The following is an 18,495-nucleotide window of genomic DNA, read 5'->3' as shown; positions in this document are numbered from 1 at the left end:
AAAAGTACTCCTTGCATCAAAGCTTGTATCAGACAGTAACAGAGAGGCCTATTCTGCAAGACCAGAGCAAACTAGCTGAAGCTTTAGGAAGGCTGGAGTGCTGAAGTACAGATTAAATAAACAGTGACAAAAATCAAAATCAAAAGCAATCTCTTTTTGATCAATGTCAAGACCTTTGCAGGCACAAAATATATTGACTTATTACAGTGTCAGAATTAATTCAGCCTAGGGGGTGGTCAAACATTAAAGACATTTTCCTGAGTCTTTCATCAGCTGCTGCAGGAAAGTCAGTTCACAGCATTTATTTTCATAAAATATCTAGCTAATAGCCAGTTATGTGACAGCAAATTCCAACAGCAGTCAAAGGAAACAGAAAAGGAGACTCTGTTGACCACACAACCATGCAGTAAAGGTATCTGCTTTGAGGAAAAATTTTACAATCCTGAAATTTCAGACCAGCGGGATGTAGTGAATATACTGATAATTCAATTCAAATTCTTACCTTAATGATTAATTTTTTGGTGGAAATTTTCAGATGAGAATGGGTACTTGTAACAAACATTTTCATCAGTAAATAGAAGACTGATTTTTCACCAGATATCTTCTCTGCCTCAGAGATGTCCTACAAGAAAAATGTATTAAAATTTCCCTGCTACAGCAACACTGTACAGGACTATGTTGCACTGAGACTGATATGTAAGGTAAGTATATTATTTTATAGACCTGCCCAAAAATCCCAAGGCCAGAAATGAATGGGATCATTTACACTCCTTTGCATTCAACGAGCCAGGATCATTGTACCCACTTGTAAAATGCTTTCCTGGAAAGCGGAAGAAGACAGAAGTAACAGACACCGTAACTACTACAAGGACCCAAGACAAAGCCACCTCCCTCATTAATCATCTTTTACTCCCCAGTCATTCCACTTCTATCCCCGTTACCAGACTCCATGGGTGTCTCTGCTTGCCCTCAAAGTCAGGTCCACTCCTTTCTCCTGACATGGCAAGCAAACTCTAGACAGAGTTCTTATTTTACAAGCCTGCAGTAAAAAAGAGAGCTGGGGCCCTGATGGTTTCCACTAATTGTGGAGAGCATTAAAAAATGTTGGAATCTTCCTTGGGAAAGGGTGGGATGGCTCCAATCAGTGGTTCATTTCCCTGGTCTGCAACCTCAGGCTTTCCAGGCAAGTGGAAACCAGCACATTCTCACTTGTGCTCCTTTCCAGAGACACAAAGAGCTACAGGAACTTCTCCAGTGTTCATCAGGGAGGCAAAAAATGATGTCCTTGTAAAAAACCTTTCAGCTCAGAAGGGATTTTTCACTCCTGCTAAGACTGTAATTCCTGTTGGTCTTATAAAAGGTCACCACCTAAAATGACTGGACTAATTTAAAACAAGGCAATGACAGATGGAAAGATTTGAGAACAAGAGTCCAAGGAAACATAAATTTGCATCAGCCTCTTACCTGTACTCTGAACCAGGCAAATTTGTTTGCAGGAAGTTCCAAAGCCACTTTCAGTATATGGTGCTGGAGAAGAGGAGGGACCTCCTCCCGCAGGCCCTTTTCAGTGACTATACCTGAGGTGTGAAAGCAAGAAACCAACTTCAGTTTGGTCCATCTTCCTGAGATCTCAGAATGCTCATCTTTTAGGGTTTAAAACACCTGGCAATTGGCAGATCTTCATATCAAAGGGTCCCCAGACATACTGCAACTATGTTTGGCCAGCCCAAGGTGAGAATCCAGTCCTCAGAGGGAGACTCCATCACTTGACCCCAGCACAAACCATTGGTCCTACATGGGAGTATAAAATCTCTTTTATCAATCTCAGCAACCCTGAAAAGCTGTGACCTACAGGATGGATAAACTGGAGAGCAAAATACAGAATTTAAGTCAACAGGAAATCTTAACACTCATACCATGACAATATTTGCTCCAGACAATGGGACTTTACACTCATGTCTCTCCCTACATCACTTTTATCACCAGCAAAGGCATAACCTCACTTCCTCTGTCACAGGTCAGGCAGCTCCTGCAGTGTGATCAAAACCTGAGCTGCTCACACCTGACCTGCAGGTAAATTACATGGGGACATCAGCTGTACAAAGCACTGGTGCCTGTGCCTCTCAGAGCCCATGTAGGATCTTTGTGGCCCACATTAGAGAGACAACAATACTTTTAAACAGTTGCCACCAAGGCAATCCAACAGTAAGATCAAACGATAAAACTCCACCAGCTATTTAAAGAACATATTGCTACAAGGTAGAAAAATATGCTGCCTTTGTCGTGAACGTTTCCATCAGGGTGATCAGAAAGAGCAACAGAACGCTCACACTGACACATCTGAGAAAACATGGTCTCGTGATTCATTTACACCATTTTCTACCATACCATCTCTCTTCAAAATCAATATCCAGGCTCACTTCATTACATTTGTTTGAGAATAACACTTTATTTTCCAGCCTGTTTAACTTTGTTATTTCATAATGTACCCAAACAGACCCGCAAAGAGATCTCTGCTTCCCGAAAAGGCGTCCTGCCTTTTGTCCAGTTGGAAGTAAGCAGACCAGTGCAAGAAATAAAGGGATAAACAGGGTATGTGATCTGGTGAGTCATGAAGTACAAAAATCAATTAAACATGCTTTGACAGAGGGAGGAAAAACCTCACGCAGGAGACAGTTTATTTAGAGAGGGATTTTGTTTAAAGCCCCTTTTTCTCTGACAGGTTAATTAAGGCATTTACATAACTCCCATCCTTACACATCCCAGGCCCTGCCTAACACACAGATCGCTGCTTGAGCTGTGTGGCCCACAAGCCCTGGTGGCCCACAGATGGTGGCAGTGATGCCCAACCAACCCTTTGCTCTCTCCCCCAGTCTCAGCTGTATGCGGCTGTATCGACTGTACCACGAGCAGTACTGGAGGACCTTCCCAAACTTGTCAGGCATTATTTGCCCTTAGTGAAGTCATGCTGGCTGTCACCAACCACCTCTGTGTTTTCCATGCGCCTTAGCAGAGTTTCCAGGAGAATCTGCTCCATGATCCTGCCTGGCACAAAGGTGAGACTGACCGGTCTGTAGTTCCTTGGGTCTTCCACTTCCTCCTTTTTAAAAATGAGGGTTGTGTATCCCCTTTTCCAGTCAGTGGGAACTTAATCAGACTGCCACAAATTCTCAAATACAATGGGCAGTTGATTAGCCACTTCGTCTGTCAGTTCCCTCAGGACCCATGGATGGATCTCATCAGGTCCCATGGACTTGAGCACATTCAGGTTCCTCAGATGGGCTTGAACCTGACCCTCTCTGACAGCGGCCTCAGGATCTTCACTCTCCCAGTCCCAGCATTTGCCTTTCCCAACTTGGGAGGCTTGACTGGAGAACTTGCCATTGATGGCCAAGGCACAGAACTCATTGAGAACCTCAGCCTTCGTCATGTCCAGGGTAATCAGGTCTCCCATTTCCTTCCAGAGAGGGCTCACATCATCCCTGGGCTTTCTTTTGTTGGCAGTATACCTATAGAAGCCCTTCCCATTGTCCTTGACAGCCCTGGCCAGACTCAGTTCTAACTGAGCCTGAGTCTCCCAAGCCCTACCCCTAGCTTCCCATACAATTTCCATATATTACTCCCAGGCCACATGTCCTCACTTCTACCTCCTGAAAGCTTTTTTTTTTTTCCCTGTGATTTTGCTCATCATCTCCTTATCCATCCATGGAAGCCTCCTAGCATTTTTGCGCAATTTCTTCCTCGTCAGGACTCCCAGCTTGGAGGAGGTGATCCTTGGGTTTATGATATCAGCCAGCATTCTAAGGCCTCTCTGCCCTCCAGGGCTCTGTCCTACTGGACTCTACCAAGGCTGAATCTCTATTACAAGATTTTTCAGAGGACACTGGCAAACTGGGAGGTGCTTCTCCCCCCCCCCAAACTTTCTGTGAACTATCCCGTTCAAAAAATTCGTTATCGTCACAGCTAATCAGAGTTTGGAAATACCTTACTGATAGTGGATTGTTGACAGAGGGCTAGAAAAAACCTCATTAAGAGCTGAAGATAAGCCTTCCTCAGAAAGATTAGAATTCAAAGCCCACGAAGACCAAACACTTCCAAGAATATGACACACGGAGAGGAAGACTGGAGTGCAACATAGTGCTGACAGCTGACTGTGGAATTTAACAGTGCCAGAGCACTGCAGAAACAGCAACAATAAATGCCAACACAAGGGAGAAACTAAAATGGGCTACTTTTAGAAAACAGTTTTTTATCTCCACAGAAAAGCAAACATTCCCTTCTGCTGTGGACTTTGTAAACAGCCAGAGAAAACAGTGGAGGAAATAGAAATATCCATCACATACCTTTCAGCAGCTTGCTAAAATCAAAGCTGCTCCGCGCTACCAAGTGGGGCACAACCTTCTGATAAAGACATATGACCTGAAGCAGTGCAGCTTTCAGAAGCAGTGTCTCAGCATCATCTGAACCTAAACAAAGCATTTCCATAATTAGTTTCTTCTTCCTTCATAGCAAGAGAGCACAATGTGGCAGCACCTCCATAACCCAGCATGAGAATTACTAACTTTATTTCCAGCAGACTTGCCTAGGGAATGACCTGCTATCTTCCCAACAAGAAGAACGAGAAAAACACCCATGGAATCTCCAGTTTCCTTCCCCAGAATTCCTGTGTGAATACTTTCAAAACGAAATCTGCTTATTCAGTGCTTAGATTGAGAGCTGCGATTCCTAACTGGCCTCAGAAGCGCTCACACGTATAAAACACAACCTGAACACTTGAACACTCACTGTAAGAATCCCACCGGCCCTGTTGCTGTTTAATTTAAGGCTGAACAACAGGAAAAAAGTGAAGGAAAGGATATGGTCATGCTGCTGATTTCTGGCAACACTACTTTTAACTAATGTCAGGTAGGTTTGGCTGGGGAAGTGCCGGAGACCATACACTACCATTTGTTGCAAATTTATTATTTCAGTTAAAGACTTCTTTCTTTCTTTTTCCCCTTTCAAAATAATACTTTCTCAGTGTGAGCTCTTGGCAAGAGGCAGACAACTAATACCTGTATGAGAGAAACACCAACAGCACTTAAGGCAACTGTTTACTTCCTAGGAAAAGCCATCTCAGGTTTCAGTTGTAACATGAGGAGGCATAAAAGCTACTTGTCATCCAGTATTAATGAAAGGAAACAAAGTACGTGAAGGACAGCCAAAACATTTAACACCTAATTTTTTCCTGTTAATTTGGTCTTCCTCAGGGAGGTAGGAAGAACTGGATGAATGCCATGGATAAACTTTCTTTGCCTGAGTCTCAGCTCCCATTAGAATTCTGCAGTGGCCACAATGCAAAAATAAAGCTGTAAAAAGTGAGCTAGGAGTAAGTGACACAGCATTACCACCTCAGAATGCAGAGGAACTACAGCTACAGTTCTGCTGAAATTAGCTGCTCCACTGGTTTCCACAAGCACTCTGCCAACCAAGCCTTGGAGTGTCAGTGCTGACAACTATTTTGCTGCCCAAAGGGATCCACAGAAGGACATCCACTGAAAAACCCTCTGCTCCAGCAAGTCTCTCTGTGGAATATGCCCTGTGAAGGGCAAAAGTGGCTGCAGATTCATCTCCAGCCCTACAAGGAAAACTTCACAGGCCATTGGCCAAGATGCAGACAATTCTGAGACTTCCTACTCCCTGCAATGGGACTGTGGAAGCAAGCCCTTCAGGAGGAACTGGGTTTGAGAGAGGAAACCTGAAGCCTTCACTCCAACCTTTCTCCCTCTTACGACACTCATAATGCCACTCCTGTGTTACATCAATACAAGCATTCGTGTAGCCACAGTAACTAACTGCTAAAAAAAAATCACCTCCCAGTAAAATAACTTGGACAAAGAAAAATCTCTCCAAAAACTATTTTTCAGGCATATAAGTCTCCCTGCCAGCTTTATTTTGTGGCTGTGAAACAACTACTAACATGGAAAGGTCAAGGGCAGGAGGGCTGAGTTCAACAAGAGGAGCAGCAGAGCCCTGCACCTGAGAAGGAACAGCCCCATTCACCAGTACGTTCTGGAGGCCACCCAACAGGAGAGCAGGTTGCCTGGGAAGGATCCAAAGGCTCTGGTGTCAGGGAGCTCCTCCTTCCTCTCAGCACTGGGGAGGCCAAACCAGGAGCATTGTGTCCAGGTCTGGACTCCCCAGAACATGGTGACACTGGGGAGAGTCCAGCAAAGGCTCACAAAGATTGTGAAGGAACTGGAACATCTTTCCTGTGAGGAATGGCTGGGAGAGCTGGGACTGTTCAGCCTGAAGAGAAGGCTCAGGGGCATCTCAACAATGCATGTTAACACCTGAAGTAAGGGTGCAAAGGTGACGAGGCCAGGCTCTTCCCAGAAGCACCCAGTGGCAGGAGCAGAGGCACTGGGCACAAAGTGAAACATGGAAACACTCCAAGTGTCAGGAAACACTTTCTGACTATGAGGGTGATCGAGAACCCACACAGGTTGCCCAGAGAGGTTTTGGAGTCTCCATCCTTGGGGGTGCTCAAAAGCTGTGTGAACACGGACCTGGGTAACCAGGTTTAGGCAGAGATGTTGGGCAAGATGGTTTACAGAGATCCCTTCCAACCTCAACCATTCTGTGATCCTGGGACAGCAGAAAGCCAAACTGCTTAGCCTTCAAGTAGCAGTGGCAGCCTCTACGTTAAACTGTGTTCTCAGGCAATTCTAATGGCCTGAAGAGCTGAACAAAGAAAAGGCGAGTAGTAAATGCACAAGCGAGATCTGGATTCTGCTGAAGTTAAGGGTGGGATGAGGGTTTCACAACACCCATTCCCACAGAAGGCGAGATCTGGATTCTGCTGAAGTTAAGGGTGGGCCTGAGGGTTTCACAACACCCATTCCCACAGAACTAAGAAGGGGTAACTCCACCTGCTTTGCCTACCATGCTGCTCAGCAACTTCTGTCTCAGTCATTTCCTTCACAGTGGAGACATCACCTTCCTTTTTCTCTGCTGGGCCACCACAGTGTTCTCTCTCTTGCTTCAGAAGGGACTGCCAGACAGCCACTATATTATTCATGTCCGGTAAAACCTAAAAGCAAAAAGGGTAAATTGCAACAGCTCTCCTTTGTAAGACAAAGCTCCTGTGACAAAGGTTGGAACTGACCCTGCGTGCAATCAGGGAATGATCTGAAATCAAGCACTGTACTTTCACTCCTGCAGAATATGAGCACTGGAAAGAACATTTTATTGAAAAGCTTTCCTGTGAAAAATTTATGTTTGGTTCTTCTTCTTCATGGTATCCTTTCAACTCAAGTGCTCTCTTGTCTAGTAACTACTGAGTAACCTCTGCTGGCTACACTGACTTGAACCAGGAGAACTTGCTTCCTGCTCTTGGAAGTCATTTGCTGCACAACAGCCATTGATGTTACAAATCTGTCTCACCAGAATTTTATTTGCATTCCCATCAGACGGCTGTGTCAGGAAACATAGGCTCCTACCTCACCATTTAATCCACAGCCTCCCCCAGGGTACCATCTCCTGGCTCCTAGGCTGCAACCACTTGAGAAGAAAGTACAGAGGAGAGCAGTTGTCTACAGCGTGCAAAACGCCTCCTGTCAGCCCCCAAGCGTCTCTTTCTTTCTACCTTGCTGACAGCTTCTCTGTAGAGCTGCACAAACTCCTGCACTGCTGGCAGCGTGTAGATTTGTGACCTTTGCCAAGTTTCTTCAGATAAACAGTGTTCAATGTTCCTCAAGGCTCTTCTCAGCACCATGGATACCAGTGACAGGATGTTGTGCTTTACCACCGTGCTGGGCAACTAAAAGAAGGAAGCGAATTAGTGACATTTCGGTGATTCCCGTTTTGCTTTGCACAGAATCTGTAATGTGTGCTAAAATTTGTCAATGAATTAATTATTTCCGAAATCTTGGCTAGCAGTAAAGAATCCATAGGTTTTCAGATTCCCAGCCTAAACCACTAGCGGGCAGTGGCAGAACTGGTGCTTGTCAAAGGTACCTGGAATCATTATCCGTGGTTTTAATTAATTTTCCAGTGCTTCCCCAAGCCATATTTATGCTGGGGTAGACAATACAAAACACACATAATTAACCAACTTCAGAAGTTTCTTGAATGATCACACACTTAAATCAAACAGTACTAACTGGAACAGAAAAATCACTGAAATACTATAGACTGCTCTTACATTTAACCCTTGGGTGAACATTATTTTATTGCACACTGCAGGGACTGTTGTTACCATCACCATAGAAAGCAACCTGGGAAGAGGAATAAATTCTGAAGTCTTAAAAGAATTGGAGATCTCTGGTTGAGCCTCATAGATCTGAAAGAAAAAAAAAACCAAAAATTTAATATCTCTGATACAGTCCCAGAGATGACAGCTTCTTCTGGGGAGCATTCTACAGAAGGATTTTGACTCGTCGAAAGTAATGGCAACATTAAATGTCAATTTTTATGCAAAGATGTTACAGAGCATCCTCCAGATTCCTACTCAACTAAATGGACCCTCTGTAGGCAACCAGCATCCCAGCTAAAGGCCATCTCTTTTCAACAGATTCCAGATCTTACTTGCCCATTTTAAGCTAAACAAGAAGGCAGCAGAACACTCACAAAGGACAATAAGTTTTTCTAGCTGAGCTTTGATGTTGCTGCATCTCAAAAAATACGTCATTGACGTGACGTTTTCCACTACTTTTTATACCAATTCCTTCTTTCCCAGTTCAGTTTAAATGTTTATAGAGCCTCCTGCTCCGAGCATGGATTTTTACCATCACCCATACTCCTACCTTCTTGAGTAACTTCATGTTGTCCATCCAAGCAGACTTCACTCTAGGAACAAAGGAATATCGGGTCTCCTTGAAGTATCTATTCAACAAATCTGGGCATACTTTGAGAATATTCACCATGAGATCAGCAACCATTTCATCTTCTGTTGCAGTTTTTAAACCAAGCAGGAAGTGAAGAAGTACCACATTTCCTCCCCTGTTGAAGACAAAAAAAATTATTTTAAGTAAGAAATCCTTATTTTGACACTTTATATGGGATGTGAACTCTGCAGCTCCTCTAACTGTTAATTGAAGGCAAGACCTCTCACCCTCCTGGTGTAATTTCTGAGCTTATACTCAGAGAAGTAAGAACTGAATTTACCTCCATGTTTTCTGCATGACAGTCATTACTTTGAATTAATACCACATATTTCAGGGCACGCACGGTAACTAGTGAGGTCTCTTTTGCTTCTAGCAAAAAATCCACGCACAATCCCAGCTGCCCAGTGACTTACTTGCCAGAAGTTCCAAGACTTGGATCATAGAACGTTATGCCATGTTTCAGAGAGCAGCAGAGGTCCATTAAGAAACTATGCACAAGTTCTCGTACCACCACTTTTCCCACCTCTTCAGAACCTTGAGCCACCTATAAAAACCAAAATGGAGTATAGGAGGCATATGAGATTTGGCATCACAGATATCAGCTTCACTCTACATTTTATACAGCTCCTCTCAGAGAAATGCCAAAAGAAAATTTGGCTTTTGTTCAGATAAAGAAGAGAAGCTTCAGGACTGTGATTCTACGATTCCATTAACCTTCTACATCCAGAACAACTCAAGATCCCTAAGGATGAGAAGACTCTTGACAACTGTGGCTGGGAAATCGTGAACCATATGACTTACAAGGACTGCCAGGAATTGTAAGAACTTAAAATTATTCAGAACTGAAATGCCCCATTACGAATGGGGTCAAAGATTTGCACAGCTCCAAGCAGACACCTACTAGAAACAGATCTCCAAAGGGTGTTTACAGTATATCAGGATGGGAGTGGCAGGGTCATAAGCATCTGGTAGAGGAAACACAAGAGGGCAGACACAAAGGCGAAAAATCTGTAGCCAGAGAAGCAACAGAAATCTTTTAAAATAGGCTCAGTAGATTCCTCTTTTTGAGCTCATCAAGCTCAGAGCAACTGGGAGCTGTTGCAAAACCTGAGCACTCAAAGGGGGGGGGGAGGGGAAAAGGCAGCACAAGGACTAAGAGTAACAAAGAAATAAATTACCAGACCTTTAAATCCCCAGGGCTGACATCAGTAATCCCATTCCAACGGTACAGTGAGGCGATGTGAAGCAACACTTCTGCAGTAAAAAAACGCACCTTCTGCGTTTTGGTGATATATTTGTTGTGAACCACCTGAAAACAATGAGAAAAAACCAAACCCTTCTATTTATTGCAAGTTATCACAAAATCATGGTAAAATAAACACACTTCATTCTTCTAGTACACACAGAGCTGGCTCTCCTCACTAGGGCAGAAAAAAGGTTCTGCCTGTCCTGTCAACACCTTCCTCACATGCTCCTGCTCCACCTTGACCCTACACCAACCTCTGCAAACCCTGCACATGCTGGACAGGACAGGCATTCACGTTCAACTGAAGAGCACAGACCATGTTTAAGGCATCACAGCCACAGACTAGAACCATAGGAACCCAGGGGTAGACATGGTAAAGCCTACTACAGATAAAGTTTGAATGAAAGGGAATACAGAGTGGAAGAACTTTCTCAAAAGTTCTTCTGCTGTGTTTTAATGCTGGCATTGTTTTAATTCTGATTTTTCTTGCTAAGCTGAATGAGTCATACAGTGTGCTGGGGTCCACCAATAATGTAGCAGCTCATGATGTATGACTCCCATACAGGAAAAGCTTCATTTGGAAAACAAAGTTTCAAGGAGGTTTATTTTACATTTAAATGGTAGCTTTTTTATTCTCCTCCTTTTTTGTGTTATTGCAACAGCAAAAAGAAAGAACATTTTCGGCTTTAATTGGCCAGTTGTGAAAAGTCTGAGTCTGAGGCAGGCTCTTATGGCTACGCTCTAAATTTGAAACTATTTTTTTCTTCATTCTCTCAACTGCTTATACAACAGCTTATGCAACATTGCTACAGTAGTTCAGAATAGATATTAAAAAATAATAGATAATAAAAATACATCTCAGTTGCAGCTGCTCTACAAGCAACAAGTGCATCCCAGGGAAGAGGCAGGCACATGCTCAGAACGTAACAGCACAGGAAAGGCAGCCACCACTAAACCAACTCTCACACCTTTCAGCAATTCCTGCTTCCCTGTTTGCTGTCTCATCCTTGATACAGCACGAGGTAATTTCTGTCTGCCATGAAAGAACCAGAAAAACCAACATCAAAGGGGAGCAGCCTTACCTTTCCAGCAGTACTTTTTGACAGCGGGTGGAATGTACCCTTTCTTTTTTGCAACAAATTCTCTGTTCTTGGGAAGACAGTTTTACAAGACTGCCCTTCTCCTCCACCCCACCAAGAAATATCTTTGACAGAATTTATCTCCTGCAGCAGAAACCCTGTCATCCCAGCAGTGAGTCCAAAACTCAGCTAAGCAGGACCACAGGATGTGGCTTCAATGGCAAGACTTGCTGGGGAACGGTACCACACACCCTTCAACTGCAACCAGCAGCTCCTGGACACCCCTTTCACACCTCAGCCCCTGTACTAATATCACACAGAACCCTTTTTCTCCTGAAAGACGACTGTAAATGGTTACCCAGCTCAGAGCTAACAAACCCACTCAAGTCTAGCTGAGCTCCCAATTTCAGCACGAGGCTGATTAATTGAAAGACCAATCTTACTGTCACTGGAAGCGCCAAGAATACTCCAGTTCTTTTGACATTCAGGCTTGGCACTGATGCAGTCCCAACCCACAAAAAGGTTAGACTATGTTGGACATCACACTCTGAAGATGAGCTGAAATTAGCATTCAAGCAAAAGCTATTGCAGTGACTTCCTTAAAACGGGGTATTGGAAAAGGAGAACAAACTTCCATCCTGAGACAGTAATAAATCCAAGCTACCAACCTCCAACACATGTGATAAGTCACAGACACTGCAGCTGCACACTGCAGGCAGCCCTAAGAACTAAACATTGTGTGAGAAATCACTGCAGAACCGTTTCCAACAGTGAGGAAAACAGAAAACACAGGACAACACAGTTTCAAGGGTGCATCGTACCTTAGTTCTCAGCGTGGAGAGCAGAAGATTGACAGTAGAAACTCTGTCTTCCTTTATTTCAGAGCGAAGAATATCTGGAATGAAATCTAAGAGAACATTTCAAATGTTAAGTCAAAATGTGATAGCTCCTTTCATACTAAAATGCTGCAGGGAATTCACACCCATTCCTCTTCCACGTTACCTTGCTGTTATATTCCAGGATCAACGAAAAGGCAGCAATCAGAGTTCAGAAGGATGATGTGTCTATGACTACAGTGATGAGCAAGCAATGCTGACAAACCTACTTTCATCTTGACTGGCTAATTTGCCAATTTGCTGATTAACACTGCTACAGCATCTGTCAACTTTAAATACATTTTGGGCCCTGAAATGCCATACTAAAATTTAAGTAAATTCAAATTCTTTCCATTGAAGCACCTGCAATTGTTTCACTGCATGATTCTCAAATGTTTGGAGGTTCCATCTCCAACCACATGCCTCATCTTTTGGCTCACCAGTGCATCCCAAAGTCAGACAACTTCAGTTTATAGAGAACCTGGGGCTCTTACAGGGGAATGAAAGCCAGCTGTACTGACTGGGCCGAGGTGTGCAATCCCCAGCCTGAAAGAACTGAACAACTGCCAGCACCTAAAGGAAATCAGCAGCCCTGGGGTAGCAGGAGCAAGAGAAGTAGATAATTACAGCCAGTTCTCAGTCCCTCGCCATACGAGAAATGACCGGCTGCCAGCTAATGGCTTAAGGACTTTTTTTCAAACAGTATTTCTAGATCCCTTCTGAATTATCTCATAACTTTACCAAGGGTCACAACTCACAGGGCAGAAAGGCAAATCAAGTACATACAGTCTTTAACACTTTTAAAAAGAAAGTTAGTGCAGCATATGCACTGTTACAGTCTTACGAGCAAGGCTGGAGGCCATGAATTTTTTTTCTGTTTATTGACTCTATGACCTCAAAGTTTTATATTAGATTTACCTTTTTTTTCCATCTGTGTCACCAAAGACTCTATTTTTGCAAAGCTTTAGCAGACAGCATATAGTTCTCAAGCAGAAGAGGCCTATTTACTAGACTACCAAAGAAGTTTCAAGCTTTTCAGGTAATAAGATTAAAAATATTTATTTTGCTTCTTATTAGTGCTCTCTACCTGGTTCATGTTTTTAATTAGGTCATATTTATTATCACCTATAAATGAGTGTGCCTTGAAAACAAAAACCCAACAAGCAATTATGAAGTACCTTTTAATTCCAGCACCTGTGCCAAGATTGCATTATCACCAGCAATGAGAAAGGAGAGAGCAAACTGAATATAGGCCATGCGGACATCTGTTCTCCCCTGGAAACATAAAAATATAAAATTAAAAAATACTGTTAGCACACAGATTGTTCCCAGCTGCAAAATTGATAGTGCAGCTGCTGATTATCCCTAGAAGTGCCACAAATGGGTAAATGAAACAAATTCTATAAATGCATTGCATATAGCCTTACACATATATTTACATGCAATTCATCCACAGCGTACTCAGCTAAAAAACTTCTTGCATTAAGCAGTTCACCTTAACATAAAAAGGAAAATGTACTAGTTCACGTGCTTTTCAATTCTCAATATATGAGACCAGGTCACAAATTTAAAGAAGAAGGAAATATTAACAGTAGTTTCATGCCAAACACTGCATCACTGAACTTCCTCACTTGTGCACTGCTCAGTCAGTTCACAAGAATGCCCATTAAAAGGGGCTAATATAAAACTACCAATTCAGGCACAGTGGAATCAGTGAGATCTTGGCCTGTAACAGCATCATCGGATAGGAACACTGAATCACAGAATGGTTTGACTTGAAAGAGATCTTAAGGATCACCTCATTCCACACCCCTGTCATGGGCAAGGACACCTCACAATATCCTAGGTTGCTCCAAGATCCATCCAACCCAGTCTTGGACACTTCCAGGGATGGGGCAGTGACAGCTTCTCTGGGCAACCTGTACTGGAGAGTGTCTCATCACCCTCACAGCCAAGAATCTCTTCCCAATATCTAATGTAAATCTACTCTCTTTCGAATAAAAAGTCACCCCTCGTCCTATCACTCTATCACTACACTTCCTGACAGAGCACCGCCACAATTTACAATTCTTTCAACACCTGCTGTGCAAAATTAAGCTGCGTGTAAAGAAGCCTGAAAGAAGATTCCGAGTAGGCAAAAGATAAGGTAGCAGGGACTCCTGAAAGGGTTCAAAGAAGAAATAAATAGAAAGAAACAAGATTTTGCTGTAAGCTTTGGGCTGAGTATTTTTGTGTTAAAAACTCACCTCTGACAGCCAGTTGTGACATAATTTCACTGAAAGCTGCGCAAGAGGAAGACCTTCTGGATGCTTGTTTCCTCGTACCTTACTCGCGTATCTAACAAGCTTGTGATTGACAGCCTACACCCAAGCATTTAAAATAAAGGGTGCAGATACTCCTGCAGACAGCTTCTGCAGTGAGCTCAAAACCCATGGAATGCGACAGCTCCGGAACTATAAAAGGTGGTTCCAGGGAAAAAGGGATGTGTTTGGTTTTTTGCCTTCCACTTGATTGCTTTATAAAGAAAAAGTCTGAATTTTATCTCGGATGGCACAAACCCAACATAAACGTACACATTCACTCTGCAAGTCATCTTTAAAATCCAGAAATAGTATGTCAGCATTGAAAGTAATACTGGATTTGTTATGTGCTTACATTTGGAAGGACACATTAATATTCCTGTTCTAAAGCACTGGTTTGGGTCAATCCTGACTATTTTTAGTAAACAGGGAGGAAACAAGATAGTTTATTCTGGAAAAAAGGGAGTGACTTTTTCTCCTCACTCACGTATTCTTCTTAAGGATTTCCAGCTACAGACTATTCAGAACTCTTGTTTATGTTTTCAAATGCAATTACTCTGTATTAGTACTGGGCAATATCCCCTCTCCGACTTCCACTGACTTCAGTGGGACCAAACCACAAAAAGACTGACTAGTTTTCAGGAGTTTACCATCACTTCAACTCTGTTTTAGACACTAGAAGGGCAGTTCATAGAAACCGTACATTTGTATTTCTCCAAAGCTTCTTGGAAACACACACAAGGCACTTCCATATGTCCAGTCAGGCACAATCAAGGACTTCAGCCTGACACAGGACGGGACGGGAGAGTTAAGTTCTTGCAGATGAAAATACAGCAAAGAAACGGTGGCAACAGCTTTTTTCTAAATAGTTGGCTAAAAAAGCTGATGGAGCCATAGTATAGCATTCCATGGCAGATAGCACCTTAACCTACCTTCTTACACCTTTTTTTCAACAATCCAGGCAGGTATTTGTTATTGAAATCAAAATGACTATACACATCCCTTGCTGAATCCGGGCCCTGAGCCACCATTGCCGACAACAGCGTGAGGCACCCTCGGCTCATCCTAAAAAAAAAAAAAAAACAGAGGTAAACCTGCAGGTTATTTCTGGGATGATGGCTATACAAACCACCAAACCAAGAGATTAAAACTTAAAGGGAAAATAGAAGGGAAGTTAAACAAACAAAATAATTATTTTAGGCAGTAATAGCAGCAGCTGGGAAAGAGGGGAGAAGGAAGAAGGGAGTAGGAAACGCCTTTTTACACTCGTCCCCAAAATTAAACCGTAATGTGGGGCTGGATATTCCCTTTATAAAGTAGTTTAAAAGGGAGAAAGTGCCAAAAATAACAGCTTGAACATGACCTGCTCATGGCAGTGGGGTTGGACTAGACAACCCTTAATTATTCTATGATTCTACGAACTACTAAATTCATAGAGGTTTGCCATTTATTTCAATGGGATTATGTCAGGGCCACTGGGTACAAGACCGCAGACCTCCATCATCTGAACAGCCACTATCCATGAACAGGCTTGTAACCTGTCCATCATGTTTCTGTCATGGACAATCTGTAAAAAGCCATGTGATTCAAGCAGAGATCCCATGTGGACATACAGTAAAGAAAATCCCTCTGCACATCAAAGAGGTCACACAGAAAATGCAGAGCATCTCCCATCAGAAATCCGCAGCCTCCTCTGTGCAGGTTCTAGAAGGATTTCTCCAGAAGCTGAACTTTAAGCACTTAATCAGAAGTGCAGATCTTGCACAGCTTCAAAATTTGTTTCCAGCATACCTATTTGAGACTGTCTGTCCAGCTAAAACGCCTGCTTGCAACAAGATCAACTGCGCAGAGCAGGAAGCACAGTTGTGTCTCTGAACTGGGAAAGCAGAGAAAGCTTCTCCAATTCTGCTCAAAGACTGAAAGATGAGTCATTGGACAAGCCAATTTCAGTCTGTTCTTTTCTCTCCTCTCCTCTTCCTCCCAGGTTTGTATTGAAATGTCTCGGGCGTTTGCAACGTCTTTCACCCTGTCCACATGTGCATGAGAAATTGTTTGGTCTGGACTAGATAACACAGTTAGTTATTAAACAACCTAAAACCACCTCAGATTTAAGAGGCTGGGAAAACTACACAAGAAAAGCCAGCCTGAAAGAGAAAAATCCATTACAAACATGTAAAACCTGACTCCAAAAAACACAGGGAAATAAACCACTCAAGAGCAGCTCTTTTTGCCATCACAAGAACACTGCCCAGCCCTGTTCCACACAGTACATTTCACCCCACAAATCAAGTAGCATTAAAATAACAAGACTCAAGGTACCACCCATGTTAGCTTTCACCAGGACAGGCCCAACTGACAAAAACTACAGCTTCAGGAAAGCAGCCTACGGCACTGAATTATTTGTTGTATCAGAGCTTCCACTTTGCAAAGACTTCCACAGGCAATTACTTTATGACAAGTGGAATAGGATTTTTAAATGAAGGCGGATTATTAGCAATAAGTCAAGATGAATTTTGCAATGTCTAGGACAGTTCCTCCAGATCAAGTGACAGATATTCTCCACCAGAAAACCAGGAAGACTTACCTGTGATTTTCAGAATACAAAGCAGCATAGACCAGTTTCATATAGGAATGAATCAACTTTTTGACAATGTTCATTCCCACAACAGAAAAATGGGAGAGGTCACTGGCTGTCCTCAGTAAAATGGCTTCTAGAGCTTGAAAGATTAACAGCATCTGCAGGATAAAGAAGTATGTTGATATCTGACAATATCAGGTAAGACTTGAAATTATTAGCTGAGCAAACAGTAATAACCACCATTAATAAAAAGAGTAACCCTACTCCAAGAGGAAAGCTTCCACATATGAAAATGACACTAAGTTCTAGATTGTCTGCCAAATGAATGCTTCCTCTTCGAAAAGATTACTTCTGAGAGCATGTAGTTTCAAGGAATCAATGCTTCAAGAGACAATAGCTCCTAAGTGGATGATGAAAAATGAAACGTGCCAGAGAAAAACATCTGGGCTGTTCCAGTCTTGCAATTAATACCTTCCAGAAGAACCCAAAATCCATACAGCACTGGGGCTGTGCCCATTACAAACATTAGCCCCTGTTAGCAAAAGGATGTTGACGAAAGCCTGTCACTAAACACAACACAGGTTGTCATTACACAGACAAAAATGATACTGTAAGGCAAAGAGCAGCAAGTGATGGTTAAAAAGAACACAATACAATGTTACATTGTAAGCAGTTAGCAATGCTGCACCAGCATTCACAGCAAAAAGTTATTGAACCTTTTGTTCATTCATCATATTCTGATGAGGATAAATTGTGTCCAGCTGAGATGAGAAAAATTAGGTCAATTTTACCAGTGGCTTCTCAAAAATACTGATGTATCAGAGAGATATCTAAAAACATTTACTTTAACTGGACCACTTTTGTTTTGCTTTCTTAACTGCTTCTATTGATCCCCTTATTTCCTGAAAGGTCTTTTGATAACATTTAAAGAACCTGAACAGCTTGATTTGGACGGGACTATTGGCTGTGTGTATCATTAAATCCAGGAACATCTATGAACTGAAAAGAGCATCTCCCACTTGGTAGGTGCTTCTGCCACTGCTACTTCCAGAAAAAAAACCAAACCAAACCCATATTCAATTATCAGAGTTGTTTACACCACAAAGCATTTATTCCTGGAATCACAGACTATCCCGAGCTGGAAGGGACCCACAAGGAGCATCCAGTCCAACACCTGGTCCTGCACAGACACCCCAACAATCCCACCCTGTGCCTGAGGGCTTTGTCCAAACGCTCCTGGAGTTCTGGCAGCCATAGGGCCGTGACCGTTCCCTGGTTACCTTCTGTTGGTTCTTCTCCAGGGTGGGATTGTTGGGATTGTAGCCGTCAGGCAGTGACTTTCAACCCCCATGCCCAACTTACTTCACTTTCAGGCTTCCTTTCTCCATCGAGAAGCTTGAATATCTCAGCACACTCCATGGAAATTTTCACGTATCCCTCCACGACATCGTACACTTGGGGCGATGGCAGCGTCTTGGCGACGGCCACGAAGGTCTCCAGCCCTGCAAAGCCACAGCGTCACCGGGGCACCAGCGCCACGTGTGGGACCC

At 43.0% G+C, this 18,495-nt stretch overlaps 1 protein-coding gene across 1 annotated transcript in view; it reads right to left on the bottom strand.

Moving 5' to 3' along the window:
• The window catches only part of URB1 (URB1 ribosome biogenesis 1 homolog (S. cerevisiae)), a gene marked incomplete at its 5' end in the record, with an annotated part of 42,210 nt that extends 23,747 nt beyond the window's left edge, over positions 1 to 18,463 (bottom strand). The window contains 14 exons of the mRNA XM_017727075.1: positions 503 to 622; positions 1,465 to 1,577; positions 4,344 to 4,466; positions 6,925 to 7,072; positions 7,628 to 7,801; positions 8,186 to 8,323; positions 8,787 to 8,982; positions 9,281 to 9,411; positions 10,051 to 10,176; positions 12,014 to 12,099; positions 13,246 to 13,342; positions 15,300 to 15,432; positions 16,952 to 17,103; positions 18,308 to 18,463. Coding sequence (XP_017582564.1) covers positions 503 to 622; positions 1,465 to 1,577; positions 4,344 to 4,466; positions 6,925 to 7,072; positions 7,628 to 7,801; positions 8,186 to 8,323; positions 8,787 to 8,982; positions 9,281 to 9,411; positions 10,051 to 10,176; positions 12,014 to 12,099; positions 13,246 to 13,342; positions 15,300 to 15,432; positions 16,952 to 17,103; positions 18,308 to 18,463 — 1,893 coding nt within the window. The remainder of the gene's footprint in view (positions 1 to 502; positions 623 to 1,464; positions 1,578 to 4,343; positions 4,467 to 6,924; positions 7,073 to 7,627; positions 7,802 to 8,185; positions 8,324 to 8,786; positions 8,983 to 9,280; positions 9,412 to 10,050; positions 10,177 to 12,013; positions 12,100 to 13,245; positions 13,343 to 15,299; positions 15,433 to 16,951; positions 17,104 to 18,307) is intronic.
• Between the last annotated feature and the right edge of the window lie 32 nt (positions 18,464 to 18,495).

The sequence above is a fragment of the Corvus brachyrhynchos genome, unplaced genomic scaffold (assembly GCF_000691975.1).
Source record: "Corvus brachyrhynchos isolate BGI_N302 unplaced genomic scaffold, ASM69197v1 scaffold412, whole genome shotgun sequence".
NCBI lineage: Eukaryota > Metazoa > Chordata > Aves > Passeriformes > Corvidae > Corvus > Corvus brachyrhynchos.
This window is presented reverse-complemented; position numbering and strand designations above follow the sequence as displayed.